Genomic DNA, 12,475 nt, shown 5'->3' on the forward strand with positions numbered 1-12,475 from the left:
CATGGGAGGATGCTTAGCTGCCTGTGTATTATTGCTAGCTGCATTTTCAGGTTTAACAACTCAGAGTTGTCAGATATTAGTATGTTTATTTCGTTATTTCTTTATTTAGATCCCTATTAGCTTTTGCAGAAGTATCAGGTACTCTTCCTGGGTCACACACAAAAACACAAAACATGACAAGTAACAAAACACTGATCGGCAAGGACAGTACAGTGTGTTAGAGTGTCTGTGTGTTAGTGTGTCTGTGGGTTAGTGTGTCTGTGTGTTAGTGTGTCTGTTAGAGTGTCTCTGTGTTAGTGTGTCTGTGTGTTAGAGTGTCTGTTTGTTAGAGTGTCTGTGTGTTAGTGTGTCTGTGTGTTAGTGTGTCTGTTAGAGTGTCTGTGTGTTAGTGTGTCTGTGTGTTAGTGTGTCTGTTAGAGTGTCTGTGTGTTAGTGTGTCTGTGTGTTAGTGTGTCTGTTAGTGTGTCTGTTTGTTAGAGTGTCTGTGTGTTAGAGTGTCTGTGTGTTAGAGTGTCTGTGTGTTAGTGTGTCTGTGTGTTCGAGTGTCTGTTTGTTAGTGTGTCTGTGTGTTAGAGTGTCTGTTTGTTAGAGTGTCTGTGTGTTAGTGTGTCTGTTTTATGGTGTGTCTGTGTGTTAGTGTGTCTGTGTGTTAGTGTGTCTGTGTGTTAGTGTGTCTGTTTGTTAGAGTGTCTGTGTGTTAGTGTGTCTGTTAGTGTGTCTGTGTGTTAGTGTGTCTGTTAGTGTGTCTGTTTGTTAGAGTGTCTGTGTCTTAGTGTGTCTGTGTGTTAGAGTGTCTGTTTGTTAGAGTGTCTGTGTGTTAGTGTGTCTGTTTTATGGTGTGTCTGTGTGTTAGTGTGTCTGTGTGTTAGTGTGTCTGTTTGTTAGAGTGTCTGTGTGTTAGTGTGTCTGTTTTATGGTGTGTCTGTTTGATGGTGTGTCTGTGTGTTAGTGTGTCTGTTTGATGGTGTGTCTGTGTGTTAGTGTGTCTGTGTGTTAGTGTGTCTGTGTGTTAGTGTGTCTGTTTGATGGTGTGTATGTGTGTTAGTGTGTCTGTGTGTTAGTGTGTCTGTGTGTTAGTGTGTCTGTTTGATGGTGTGTCTGTGTGTTAGTGTGTCTGTTTTATGGTGTGTCTGTGTGTTAGTGTGTCTGGGTGTTAGAGTGTCTGTGTGTTAGAGTGTCTGTTTGTTAGAGTGTCTGTGTGTTAGTGTGTCTGTGTGTTAGAGTGTCTGTTTGTTAGAGTGTCTGTGTGTTAGTGTGTCTGTTTTATGGTGTGTCTGTGTGTTAGTGTGTCTGTGTGTTAGTGTGTCTGTTAGTGTGTCTGTTTGTTAGAGTGTCTGTGTGTTAGTGTGTCTGTTTTATGGTGTGTCTGTTTGATGGTGTGTCTGTGTGTTAGTGTGTCTGTTTTATGGTGTGTCTGTGTGTTAGTGTGTCTGTGTGTTAGTGTGTCTGTGTGTTAGTGTGTCTGTGTGTTAGTGTGTCTGTTTTATGGTGTGTCTGTGTGTTAGTGTGTCTGTGTGCTAGTGTGTCTGTGTGTTAGTGTGTCTGTGTGTTAGAGTGTCTGTGTGTTAGTGTGTCTGTTTTATGGTGTGTCTGTTTGATGGTATGTCTGTGTGTTAGTGTGTGTTTTATGGTGTGTCTATTTGATGGTATGTCTGTGTGTTAGTGTGTCTGTGTGCTAGTGTGTCTGTGTGTTAGTGTGTCTGTGTGTTAGTGTGTCTGTGTGTTAGTGTGTCTGTGTGTTAGTGTGTCTGTTTTATGGTGTGTCTGTGTGTTAGTGTGTCTGTGTGTTAGTGTGTCTGTGTGTTAGTGTGTCTGTGTGTTAGTGTGTCTGTGTGTTAGTGTGTCTGTGTGTTAGAGTGTCTGTGTGTTAGTGTGTCTGTTTTATGGTGTGTCTGTTTGATGGTATGTCTGTGTGTTAATGTGTCTGTGTTTCTCCTCACAGTCCTCGCTGTTTCATGAGAGTTGTTTAATCTTTTTTTAAAGGTAATTTTCCTGTTTGAGTAACAGGAGATGGTAGGAAGTTCCATGTGATTATGGCTCTGTATAAAACTGTTTGTTGCCATGAATTAGTTCTGGACTTGGGGACTGTGAAGAGACCCCATGTGGCATGTCTTGTGGGGTATGTATGGGTGTCTGAGCTGAATGTTATTTAATTAATTATTTAATTTTTCATCACAGTAATATTTCTCATGGCAGCTAGAAGTGAAGCAGTTAAAGGGAAACGTCAGGATTTTATCTACTTTACCAGAGTCAGATGAACTTGTGGATAACAATAGTTTCCCATCTAGGTTGTCTATATCTGGTGGTTTATCATTATTGATGGATAACAATAGTTTCCCATCTAGGTTGTCTATATCTGGTGGTTTATCATTATTGATGGATAACAATAGTGTCCCATCTAGGTTGTCTATATCTGGTGGTTTATCATTAGTGATGGATAACAATAGTTTCCCATCTAGGTTGTCTATATCTGGTGGTTCATCATTAGTGATGGATAACAATAGTTTCCCATCTAGGTTGTCTATATCTGGTGGTTTATCATTATTGATGGATAACAATAGTTTCCCATCTAGGTTGTCTATATCTGGTGGTTTATCATTAGTGATGGATAACAATAGTTTCCCATCTAGGTTGTCTATATCTGGTGGTTCATCATTAGTGATGGATAACAATAGTTTTTCCACCTCTTCCACACTAACTTGGCCAAATTATAAACAACAATCCCCTTTCTTCATTATTAGATATTTTTTTCACAAATATGATGGTTTACTGGTTAATGTTGTCATTTCCACTTTACTAGTGAAATAGTAATTGAAGTTATTGGCAATATTAAAAGTTTATTTTTTAAATGACCCATCAACTTCAATTAATTATGGAGTTGAATTGGCTTTTCTGCCCATGATATCATTTAAGGTTCTCCAAAGACTTTTTCTGTTGTTTTTTTAGTTGCAAAATGTCACCATTTACAGTGTGTTAGCCAATCAACCAATCAGCTGAGCAGCCTGACTTGTTTGCCACCTCATTTTCAGCATTTCTTTGAACCATACAGTGTTTCAGTTCAACATCAATCCATGGAGCTGTAACAGTTCTCACAGTTCATATCTTAACAGGTGTTAACAGCACTGGTGTCTATCACTGAGCTCAGCTGTTATTGGATGAGATGTCTGTCTCTCGTCCAGTCTGTTATCCTGTCTGTCACTATCTCCCTGTCGGTCCTCCTCCCTCTCTGGACACTATCAGCCCTTCTGGATTCCTCAATGTAGAAAGGAGAGAAGTGTCATCACAGACTTACAGCATTAGGACTCCTCTCTGCTTAACCTTCTAAACACAAGACTCAATTTTAAAAGGGAAAGGTATACCATTTTTATCTTATTAACTTAAAAACTGAGCATTTTACAGGAATATATTAATCTTAGACTATGTTCTTACAATTGAGTAGCTTGGTGAAATATGACAGCCGTAAGCAGATTCTGAAGTCAGTCAGAGTGAACAGCTTCTGGATACATGACATAGCCAGCACCTGTTGATCCCCGTGGTAACTAGGGGGGCTGGAGACAGGCACAAAGCCCTACAGACACACATGCACGCATGCACACACACACACACTTAGGGACACAAACTTAGGGACACACACACACACAGACAAAGACACATAAACAGACACACACACAGTACTGTGTCAGCCGTCAGCCTTCGAGGAACTTATACAGCTCAAGTCTCAGTCCCATAACCTCTGAACTCTAACCTTTGACCTCCTCTGCTTTCTAACTTGGATGTGCGAGCTACTTCAATGGAAATTACATTTTATAAGTACCGCCTACGGCCCTTAGTTGTCATCTTGGCTTGCTAAAAAAGCTTAGGAACCGTTTCTACAGTTAAAGATTAAAGTAACGTGGTGAAGACTTCTGTTTACTCCTCTGACTCCTCTGACTCCCCTGACTCCTCTGACTCCCCTGACTCCTCAGACTCCTCTGACTCCTCTGACTCCTCTGACTCCCCTGACTCCTCTGACTCCTCTGACTCCCCTGACTCCTCTGACTCCTCTGACTCCCCTGACTCCTCTGACTCCTCTCCCACTTGGCTTGGTTATACCTTTCTTTGGACTCATTCTAAAGTCTTTTGACCTTGAGGTGAGGAGTCATTCAACCACTAACCACCACTAACAACCTCCTTCCCTGAGTTCTCCATCTCTACCCTAGCTTTAATCAGTGTTATTCTAGGTGTGAGTGACTGAGGCAGTGTCCTACATGGCATCATATTCCCTACATAGTGCACTACTTTTGATCAGAGCCCTATGAGCCCTGGTAAAATGGATGGACCCTGAGTGACCAATGGGTGTGAGTGAATTCCAGGAATCTGTTCTGTGCCCTTTGGAGTTTATGAGCAATAGAAGTAGAATGCTTCTGAACAATGAAGACAGAAACAAAGAAACTAAGAAGAAAAGAAGAGGGTTGAAATGCCTCTCTCCTCTCCTCTCCTCTCCTCTCCTCTCCTCTCCTCTCCTCTCCTCTCCTCTCCTCTCCTCTCCTCTCCTCTCCTCTCCTCTCCTCTCCTCTCCTCTCCTCTCCGTGTGTGTGTGTGTGTGTGTTTGTGTGTGTGTGTGTGTGTCTAAGAGAGATTTTCCAATGCCTTCCTTTTCAGAGGAGCTTTTGAGCCTCCCCCATCACTATTACTATTTTAATTAAATCTTAGACAGACTCAACAACTCTACTCAGAGATGCTGCAATGCACAGGTTCAGGCAAGACCCATCCTGCAATGTACTGTAGGCTTGCTGGACTGCAACAAGATCTCATAGTTTCCCTTCAAAAATCAACATATTATTAATTCTGCTTAGTTACATGGTTAATTCTCACTATTTACAGGGTTAATTCTCACTATTTACAGGGTTAATTCTGCGTAGTTACAGGGTTAATTCTGCATAGTTACAGGGTTAATTCTGCATAGTTACAGGGTTAATTCTGCATAGTTACAGGGTTAATTCTGCGTAGTTACAGGGTTAATTCTGCGTAGTTGCAGGGCTAATTATGCATAGTTACAGGGTTAATTCTGTGTAGTTACCATAGTTACAGGGCTAATTCTGCGTAGTTACAAGGTTCATTCTGCGTAGTTACCGTAGTTACAGGGTTAATTCTGCATAGTTACAGGGTTAATTCTGCATAGTTACAGGATTAATTCTGTTTAGTTACAGGATTAATTCTGCATAGTTACAGGATTAATTCTGCATAGTTACAGGGTTAAAACATAAATAAGTCAAAGGTTAATAGTTTAGACATTCAAGAAGGCTTGAAACAAAATAATAAATAAATGGCATCGAGTATCATCAAGCATTTTCACAGCTTGCGGAGGCATTGTGATCTGCGGTAGGGCAGTGGTCTAAGCAGTATGCTTCGGCTCCGAACATCATGAACATCCTCGCACTCAGGGCCGGGCAATTGTTTTCTTTTTTTTTGCCAAGAAAGGCATATATCCATGTTCTCGGGACCTTTTCAAACGTCAGAAATCAAAGTCTACATAGTAATGTAGGCTAGCATACAGACTCCTCTCTTAGATCTATAGACGACCATGGTGGACAGACATGTCTCAGGTATATTTATGGTCTGTAACACACACCAGCACAGTATAGGGCGATGTCTGGCCCTACTCCACTATAGGATCAACTTAGTTTCAGATGGTTTTCCTGGAACCCCTCTGATGATCTTGCCTGATAATGTTCAATGATTAATTATTCAGTTTGACTACATGCTGTGAGGAGGAATGTCTGAGTTGAATGGGTTTTGTGGAATTGGACTCAGAAGGTTGACAAACCAAAGTTCCCCCCTCCTTTAACCCCTCTCCCCCCTCCCCTACCCCCTCTCCTCCCTCCCCTACCCCCTCTCCCCCCTCCTCTACCCCCTCTCCCCCCGCCCCTACCCCCTCTCCTCCCTCCCCCACCCCCTCCTCTACCCCCTCTCCTCCCTCCCCTACCCCCTCTCCTCCCTCCTTTACCCCCTCCCCCCCTCCCCTACCCCCTCTCCCCCCTCCTATACCCCTCTCCCCCCTCCCCTACCCCCTCTCCCCCCTCCCCTACCCCCTCTACTCCCTCCCCTACCACCCACAGTCACTCGCCACTCACCTTTCAAATTTCCTGTGAGGGGAACGACGCTTAAGAACTATTGTTGTGGGGGATTAGTGAGAGTGTGTGTGTGTGTGTGTGTGTGTGTGTGTGTGTGTGTGTGTGTGTGTGTGTGTGTGTGTGTGTGTGTGTGTGTGTGTGTGTGTGTGAGTGTGTGTGTGTGTGTGTGCGTGTGCTTGTGTGTGTGTGTGTGTGCGTGTGCGTGCGTGCGTGTACTGTGTGTGTTACAGACCATAAATATGTCTGAGACATGTCTGTCCACCATGGTAGTCTATATATCTAACAGAGGAGTCTGTGTGCTAGCCTACATTGCAGACACACACACACTGGATTTTCCCGTGACCCCCTTCAACCCCATACCGAGACAGCTGACCCGTAGGAATAAGTAACCATGGCAACCCCTTTGTCCCCTAGATGCAGGAGTTGGAGCTGAGGGTGACAGAGTCTGACCAACGGGCTGAGAGGGCTAAGAAACAGGTACAGTACAGTAACAGTCTGCCAACCACATTTTACAATCACAGCTTCTGTAGGCTTCAGTAGCTTTCTCTCTCTCTCTCTCTCTCTCTCTCTCTCTCTCTGTGTCTCTCTCTGTCTCTCTCTCTCTGTCTCTCTCTCTCTCTCTGTCTCTCTGTGTCTCTCTGTGTCTCTCTCTCTCTCTCTCCCCCTCCCCCTCTCTCTATCTCTCTGTCTCTCTCTCTCTGTGTCTCTCTGTGTCTCTCTCTCTCTCTCCCCCTCCCCCTCCCCCTCTCTCTCTCAGTCTCCTGCTCTACTGATGGTTCCAGAGTCCATTTATTCCCATCTATCTTATGAGTGTGAACTTGCGAGTGTGAATGTGCGAGTGTGAACATGTGAGTGTGAACGTGTGAGTTTGAACATGTGAGTGTGAATGTGTGAGTGTGAACATGCGAGTGTGAACGTGTGAGTGTGAGCATGCGAGTGTGAACGTGTGAGTGTGAACATGTGAGTGTGAACGTGTGAGTGTGAGCATAGTTGATGATGTATTACAGATCCATGTCATGGAAGAGAAGCTGAAATATGCAAACGTACAACCCAGTGAATCAGAGAACTCAGTGTTCAGAAGGTACCAGGACCTGACCAATCAGGTGCAGGAGAAAGATGCAGTGATGAAGAGATTAGAGGTGCAGCTGGAAAAACAGGTATGGAAGCTATAGCGTGAGACCCAAATGGTATCCTATCCCCTATATAGTGCACTACTTTTGACCAGAGCCCTATGGACCTTGGTCAAAAGTAGTGCACTGTATAGGGAATATGGTACAATTTAGGATGCAACCATAGATAAGAAACATGGAAGACACATTGCAGTTGAATGCATTCAGTTGTACAACTGACTAGGTATCCCCCTTTCCTTATTATGTCCATTCATGTTCATAATATGTACTGTAGGTTACGATGAGTCACTAATCACAAACCGTGTTTTCTTGGCCTCTAGATCTTAGTCAGAGCCCAGGAGGCTAAAATCATTGAGGAGAAGGCTGCTAAAATCAAAGACTGGGTTACGTTTAAGCTACGAGAGGTAAGCGTAGCTCGGATACGCTATCTACTGTGACATATACATCCTATAGGGACCAACCTCTCTCTCTGTCTCTCTCTCTCTCTGTCTCTCTCTCTCTCCCTCCCCCTCTCTCTGTCTCTCTCTCTTTTCCCCCCCTCTCTCTCCCCCCCTCTTCTTTACATTAGCTCAACTCAACCCCAAAGCTTATGATTAGTTGTTAAAGACAAAAAGAACAGTTAACCCCAAACTGTCACTAATTGTCATCTTCTTTCTGCGCTGTATTTCAGATGGAGATTGAGAACCAGCAGCTGAAAATGTCCAACCTGAAGCAGGCCAAACAGATTATGATGCTGGAGGACAAACTGCAAGGTGATCCTGATCCTCCTTCTACCACAGGAACTTTAGTTCATCTACCCAGCACCTCACCCTCTGAGAGAACCAAACTCAATTTTAACAACCAGCCAACTGTTGTCACAGCATTAACAACTGTCATCACAGTTTTCAAGTGTTATCCACCTAAAGTCATGCAAATGGTCTGGTTGAAGTGGCATGGGATCTGTACGGGTGGTAGTATGTAGATGATGAAGAGGGGCCCAGCATAGAGCCCTGAGGCACACCACAGTCTATGTTACTTTGATAAGATCAGAGCCTTATCACTTTAGTGATAGATGATTAGTAGTCAAGTGTGGGCCTATGTTCTACAGTACAAGTTGTTATATTGTCAAAGGTTGCTGTTGTGTCTCTACATTGACTATATTTTTTCCCCTCTTGTCCAATAGCTCTCCTGGAGAAGCCTTCATCTCCCCTCCCCCCCACCTCTCCTTCCACAGACACCCACCAGGTACCCTCCAGCCCTCTGTACCCCTCATGCTGTCCTGGGACCCCAACTGTCCAGGAGGAGACCGGCTGGGGGAGACAGACAGGTCCAGGGGACAGAGCAGAGCAGCCCTGTAAACCCAGAGGAGACAGAGGACACACAACAGGCCACGGCACTGTGACAGTAACCCTGCCAGACACTCCCTCTCTGGGCAGCAAGGGCAGGGAGGCTGGAGCTGGAGCTGGACCTGGTAGTCCTGTTCTAATCACTGGAGGCCAGGACCAACCACTAGGTAGCGCTACTCCCAGAGATCACTCCTCGGACGAGCTCAACAGCAGGTTCCGCTCCCAACGTCTCCACTCTTCCTCATCTTCCTCTTCCTCCTCCTCATCTTCCTCTGCCTGTGAAACAACACACGGGGGTCCCAGGACCCCTGATATCCCTACCTCCACCTCCACCCCAAAAAACCCTCTCCTCTGCCGCTCTCCATCTAACTCCCACCCCTTCCAGACCCACACCCAGCCCCTGGCACTACCCTCCCATACTGGGACCAGCATGACCCTACCCAAGGTGTGTTCTATGTATATGTATTTATGTATATATACACTACCGTGGGGTCACTTAGAAATGTCCTTGTTTTTGAAAGAAAAGGAAATTTTTTGTCCATTAAAATAACATAAAATTGATCAGAAATACAGTGTAGACATTGTTAATGTTGTAAATGACTATTGTAGCTGGAAACGGCTGATTTTTAATGGAATATCTACGTAGGCATACAGAGGCCCATTATCAGCAATCATCACTCCTGTGTTCCAATGGCACGTTGTGTTAGCTAATCCAAGTGTATCATTTTAAAAGGCTAATTGATCATTAGAAAACCCTTTTGCAATTATGTTAGCACAGCTGAAAACTGTTGTTCTGATTATAGAAGCAATAAAACTGGCCATCTTTAGACTAGTTGAGTATCTGGAGCATCAGCATTTGTGGGTTTGATTAGAGGCTCAAAATGTCCAGAAACAAAGAACTTCTGAAACTCGTCAGTCTATTCTTGTTCTGAGAAATGAAGGCTATTCCATGTGAGACATTGCCAAGAAACTGAAGATCTCGTACAATGCTGTGTACTAGTCCCTTCACAGAACAGCGCAAACTGGTTCTAACCAGAATAGAAAGAGGAGTGTGAGGCCACAGTGCACAACTGAGCAAGAGGACAAGTACATTAGAGTGTCTAGTTTGAGAAACAGACAAGTCCTCAACTGGCAGCTTCATTAAATGGTACCCGCAAAACACCAGTGGGGGTACAGGCTAGAGGTAATTTTTACATGTAGGTGGGGGTGGAGTGACTATGCATAGGCAATAAACAGCGAGTAGCAGCAGTGTACAGGGTGGGGGTCAATGTAAATTGTCCGGTGTTGATTTTATTAATTGTTCAGCAGTCTTATGGCTTATGACTCCCTGTAGCGCTGTCTTAGGCGTCTCACAGTACGGACATTGCAATCTGCAGTCCTCATGCCTCCTTGCAGCATGCCTAAGGCACGTTCATGCAGATGAGCAGGGACCCTGGGCATCTTTCTTTTGGTGTTTTTCAGAGTCAGTATAAAGGCCTCTTTAGTGTCCTCAGTTTTCATAACTGTGACCTTAATTGCCTAACGTCGGTAAGCTGTTAGTGTCTTAACGACCGTTCCACAGGTACTTGTTCATTAATTGTTTATGGTTCATTGAACAAGCATGGGAAACAGTGTTTAAACCCTTTACAATGAAGATCTGTGAAGTTATTTGGATTTTTACAAATTATCTTTGAAAGACAGGGTCCTGAAAAAGGGACGATTATTTTTTTGCTGAGTTTATATATATATTAATGTGGCCCTCTACACCTGTAATTATGGTACTCTCTCTCCATTCCTTGTATTTGTACACAAGCCGTACAATTATTTTTACTGTTTGACTGTGCCAATGTGTGATGGCTGCTCTGGAGCGTGATGTTATCAGTCAGTAAACTTAGTTGAACTTGAACCTCATCAATCAATCAGCCAATCAATCAAATGTCAATCAATAATGTAATCTATCTTTGTTTGTGAACTAACAGGTGCGGACCCCTCTGACCCCACGAGACAGCATCCAGCTGCTGAAGAAACACTACAGTCAGCCCCAGCCAGGAGGTGTGGACCGGCAACACCACCTCAACGTCCCCAGTCAGCCCCAGCCTGGAGGTGTGGACCGGCTGCACCACCTCAACGTCCCCAGTCAGCCCCAGCCTGGAGGTGTGGACCGGCAACACCACCTCAACGTCCCCAGTCAGCCCCAGCCTGGAGGTGTGGACCGGCAACACCACCTCAACGTCCCCAGTCAGCCCCAGCCTGGAGGTGTGGACCGGCTGCACCACCTCAACGTCCCCAGTCAGCCCCAGCCTGGAGGTGTGGACCGGCAACACCACCTCAACGTCCCCAGTCAGCCCCAGCCTGGAGGTGTGGACCGGCTGCACCATCTCAACGTCCCCAGTCAGCCCCAACCTGGAGGTGTGGACCGGCTGCACCACCTCAACGTCCCCAGTCAGCCCCAACCTGGAGGTGTGGACCGGCTGCACCACCTCAACGTCCCCATAGACATCATGACTGCTTCCAGCACCCAGGTAAAGGGGTGAGCATGCTCACCTCTATCCTGTGGTGTAGAAACAGTGAGAGTGTGCTTCAAGTCAACAGTCGGTCACATAACAACGATAAAACGGTACCCGTCTGCACTCAGTTGATGTAGATGCAATTGAAGTAAATGCTTCTTTTCTTTCATCTTTGCACCCTGCAGAGCCTTGCGTCTCCCTCCACCTGCAGTCACTACCTGGTGGAGACAGATATAGATGACGGGCTGCCTGACAGTATGGAGGGAGTGGTAGAGGGGGCAGAGGGTCCTCCCCAGGAAGGAGTGTCGTTTGTTGGGTTGGCTGAGGGTCTGGAACTGCTGGATCCGGAGGTTCTGAAACCCCCCACCCCGCCTCTACACCGCTTCCCCTCCTGGGTAAGACAGAGAGAGAGAGAGAGAGAGAGAGAGCTGGTGGAGTGCTCTTTGCCGTAGTCTCATATCTGTGTATGTGTGTGTTCCTGTTGTTGTGAGCAGTCAAAGTAATGTTATAAAACACACATACACACACTCATGCTTACACAATGATCTACGTGCTCTACAGGAGAGCCGTATCTATGCTGTGGCCAAGTCAGGGATGACAGTATCGGAGACGACCACAGGAGCCAGAAGTCCTGGTCCAGGTGAGTTGCCTACCATGCTGATGTTGGATTGGACTGTCTGGAGGAATCTCAATTGCAGTTCCTTGTTTCCTTACGAGGAATCAATCCCTCTGTGTCTGTGGTGGACCATTATGGGGCCTGTCAGTACTCCTTTTGATGTCTTCCTATCTGAGGGGGCTAAGTAACACCTGTGCAGGTGTGATCTGGGAAGCTTTAAGGAGCTCTTTAAAGAGATGTGTTAGAGCAGAACCCTGCTTTTTAATCTGCTGTGATGAAAGGATAGGACCTACACACAGTAAGACAGACTATAATTATAAATCTCGCTGCATCCGAAACATCTCGTGTTTTCTGCAGGAAGACCACAGTACCCTGCCGCAGGACCATTCACTCACCTGATTTACAAGAACATCACTGTACCCGTGTATACCACACTGAAAGGGGTAAGTACCGTACTCTACAGCAGCTCTAACTGTGTCCAACTGACAATAACATATCCACTCCCTATGGACTGTGGTATGTGCTGAGGAATATCTAAACGTGTCATCTGTCTGTCTCCAGAAAGCCACTCAGATCAGCAGTGTGCCCCTGCATGATGATGACTCTGGTTCGGAGGATGACAGTGGCTCTCTGGCCAGCCTCAGGACCTCCACCCTGGGCCCAGAAAGGAAGGGCAGCACCCCCGGGAGCCCCCGTGCCGTCAAGAGGGGTGAGAGGGTTTACTTTACTTCAATTCATTTTTTTTGCTCATTTTAAAAAGTACAATATAACATATAACACAAGGTACGCGCAAATAAGACCTGAA

General features: G+C 45.4%; 1 protein-coding gene across 1 annotated transcript in view; it reads left to right on the top strand.

Moving 5' to 3' along the window:
* LOC139383898 (pleckstrin homology domain-containing family H member 1-like) overlaps nt 1–12,475 on the top strand; it is an 80,172-nt gene that overhangs the window by 16,246 nt on the left and 51,451 nt on the right. The window contains 10 exon segments of the mRNA XM_071128502.1: nt 6,528–6,590; nt 7,121–7,270; nt 7,564–7,647; nt 7,914–7,995; nt 8,406–9,013; nt 10,527–11,069; nt 11,240–11,449; nt 11,616–11,694; nt 12,028–12,113; nt 12,232–12,379. Of these exon segments, the coding sequence (XP_070984603.1) occupies nt 6,528–6,590; nt 7,121–7,270; nt 7,564–7,647; nt 7,914–7,995; nt 8,406–9,013; nt 10,527–11,069; nt 11,240–11,449; nt 11,616–11,694; nt 12,028–12,113; nt 12,232–12,379 (2,053 nt within the window).

Source organism: Oncorhynchus clarkii, chromosome 25 (genome assembly GCF_045791955.1).
Source record: "Oncorhynchus clarkii lewisi isolate Uvic-CL-2024 chromosome 25, UVic_Ocla_1.0, whole genome shotgun sequence".
NCBI classification, from domain to species: Eukaryota; Metazoa; Chordata; class Actinopteri; order Salmoniformes; family Salmonidae; genus Oncorhynchus; species Oncorhynchus clarkii.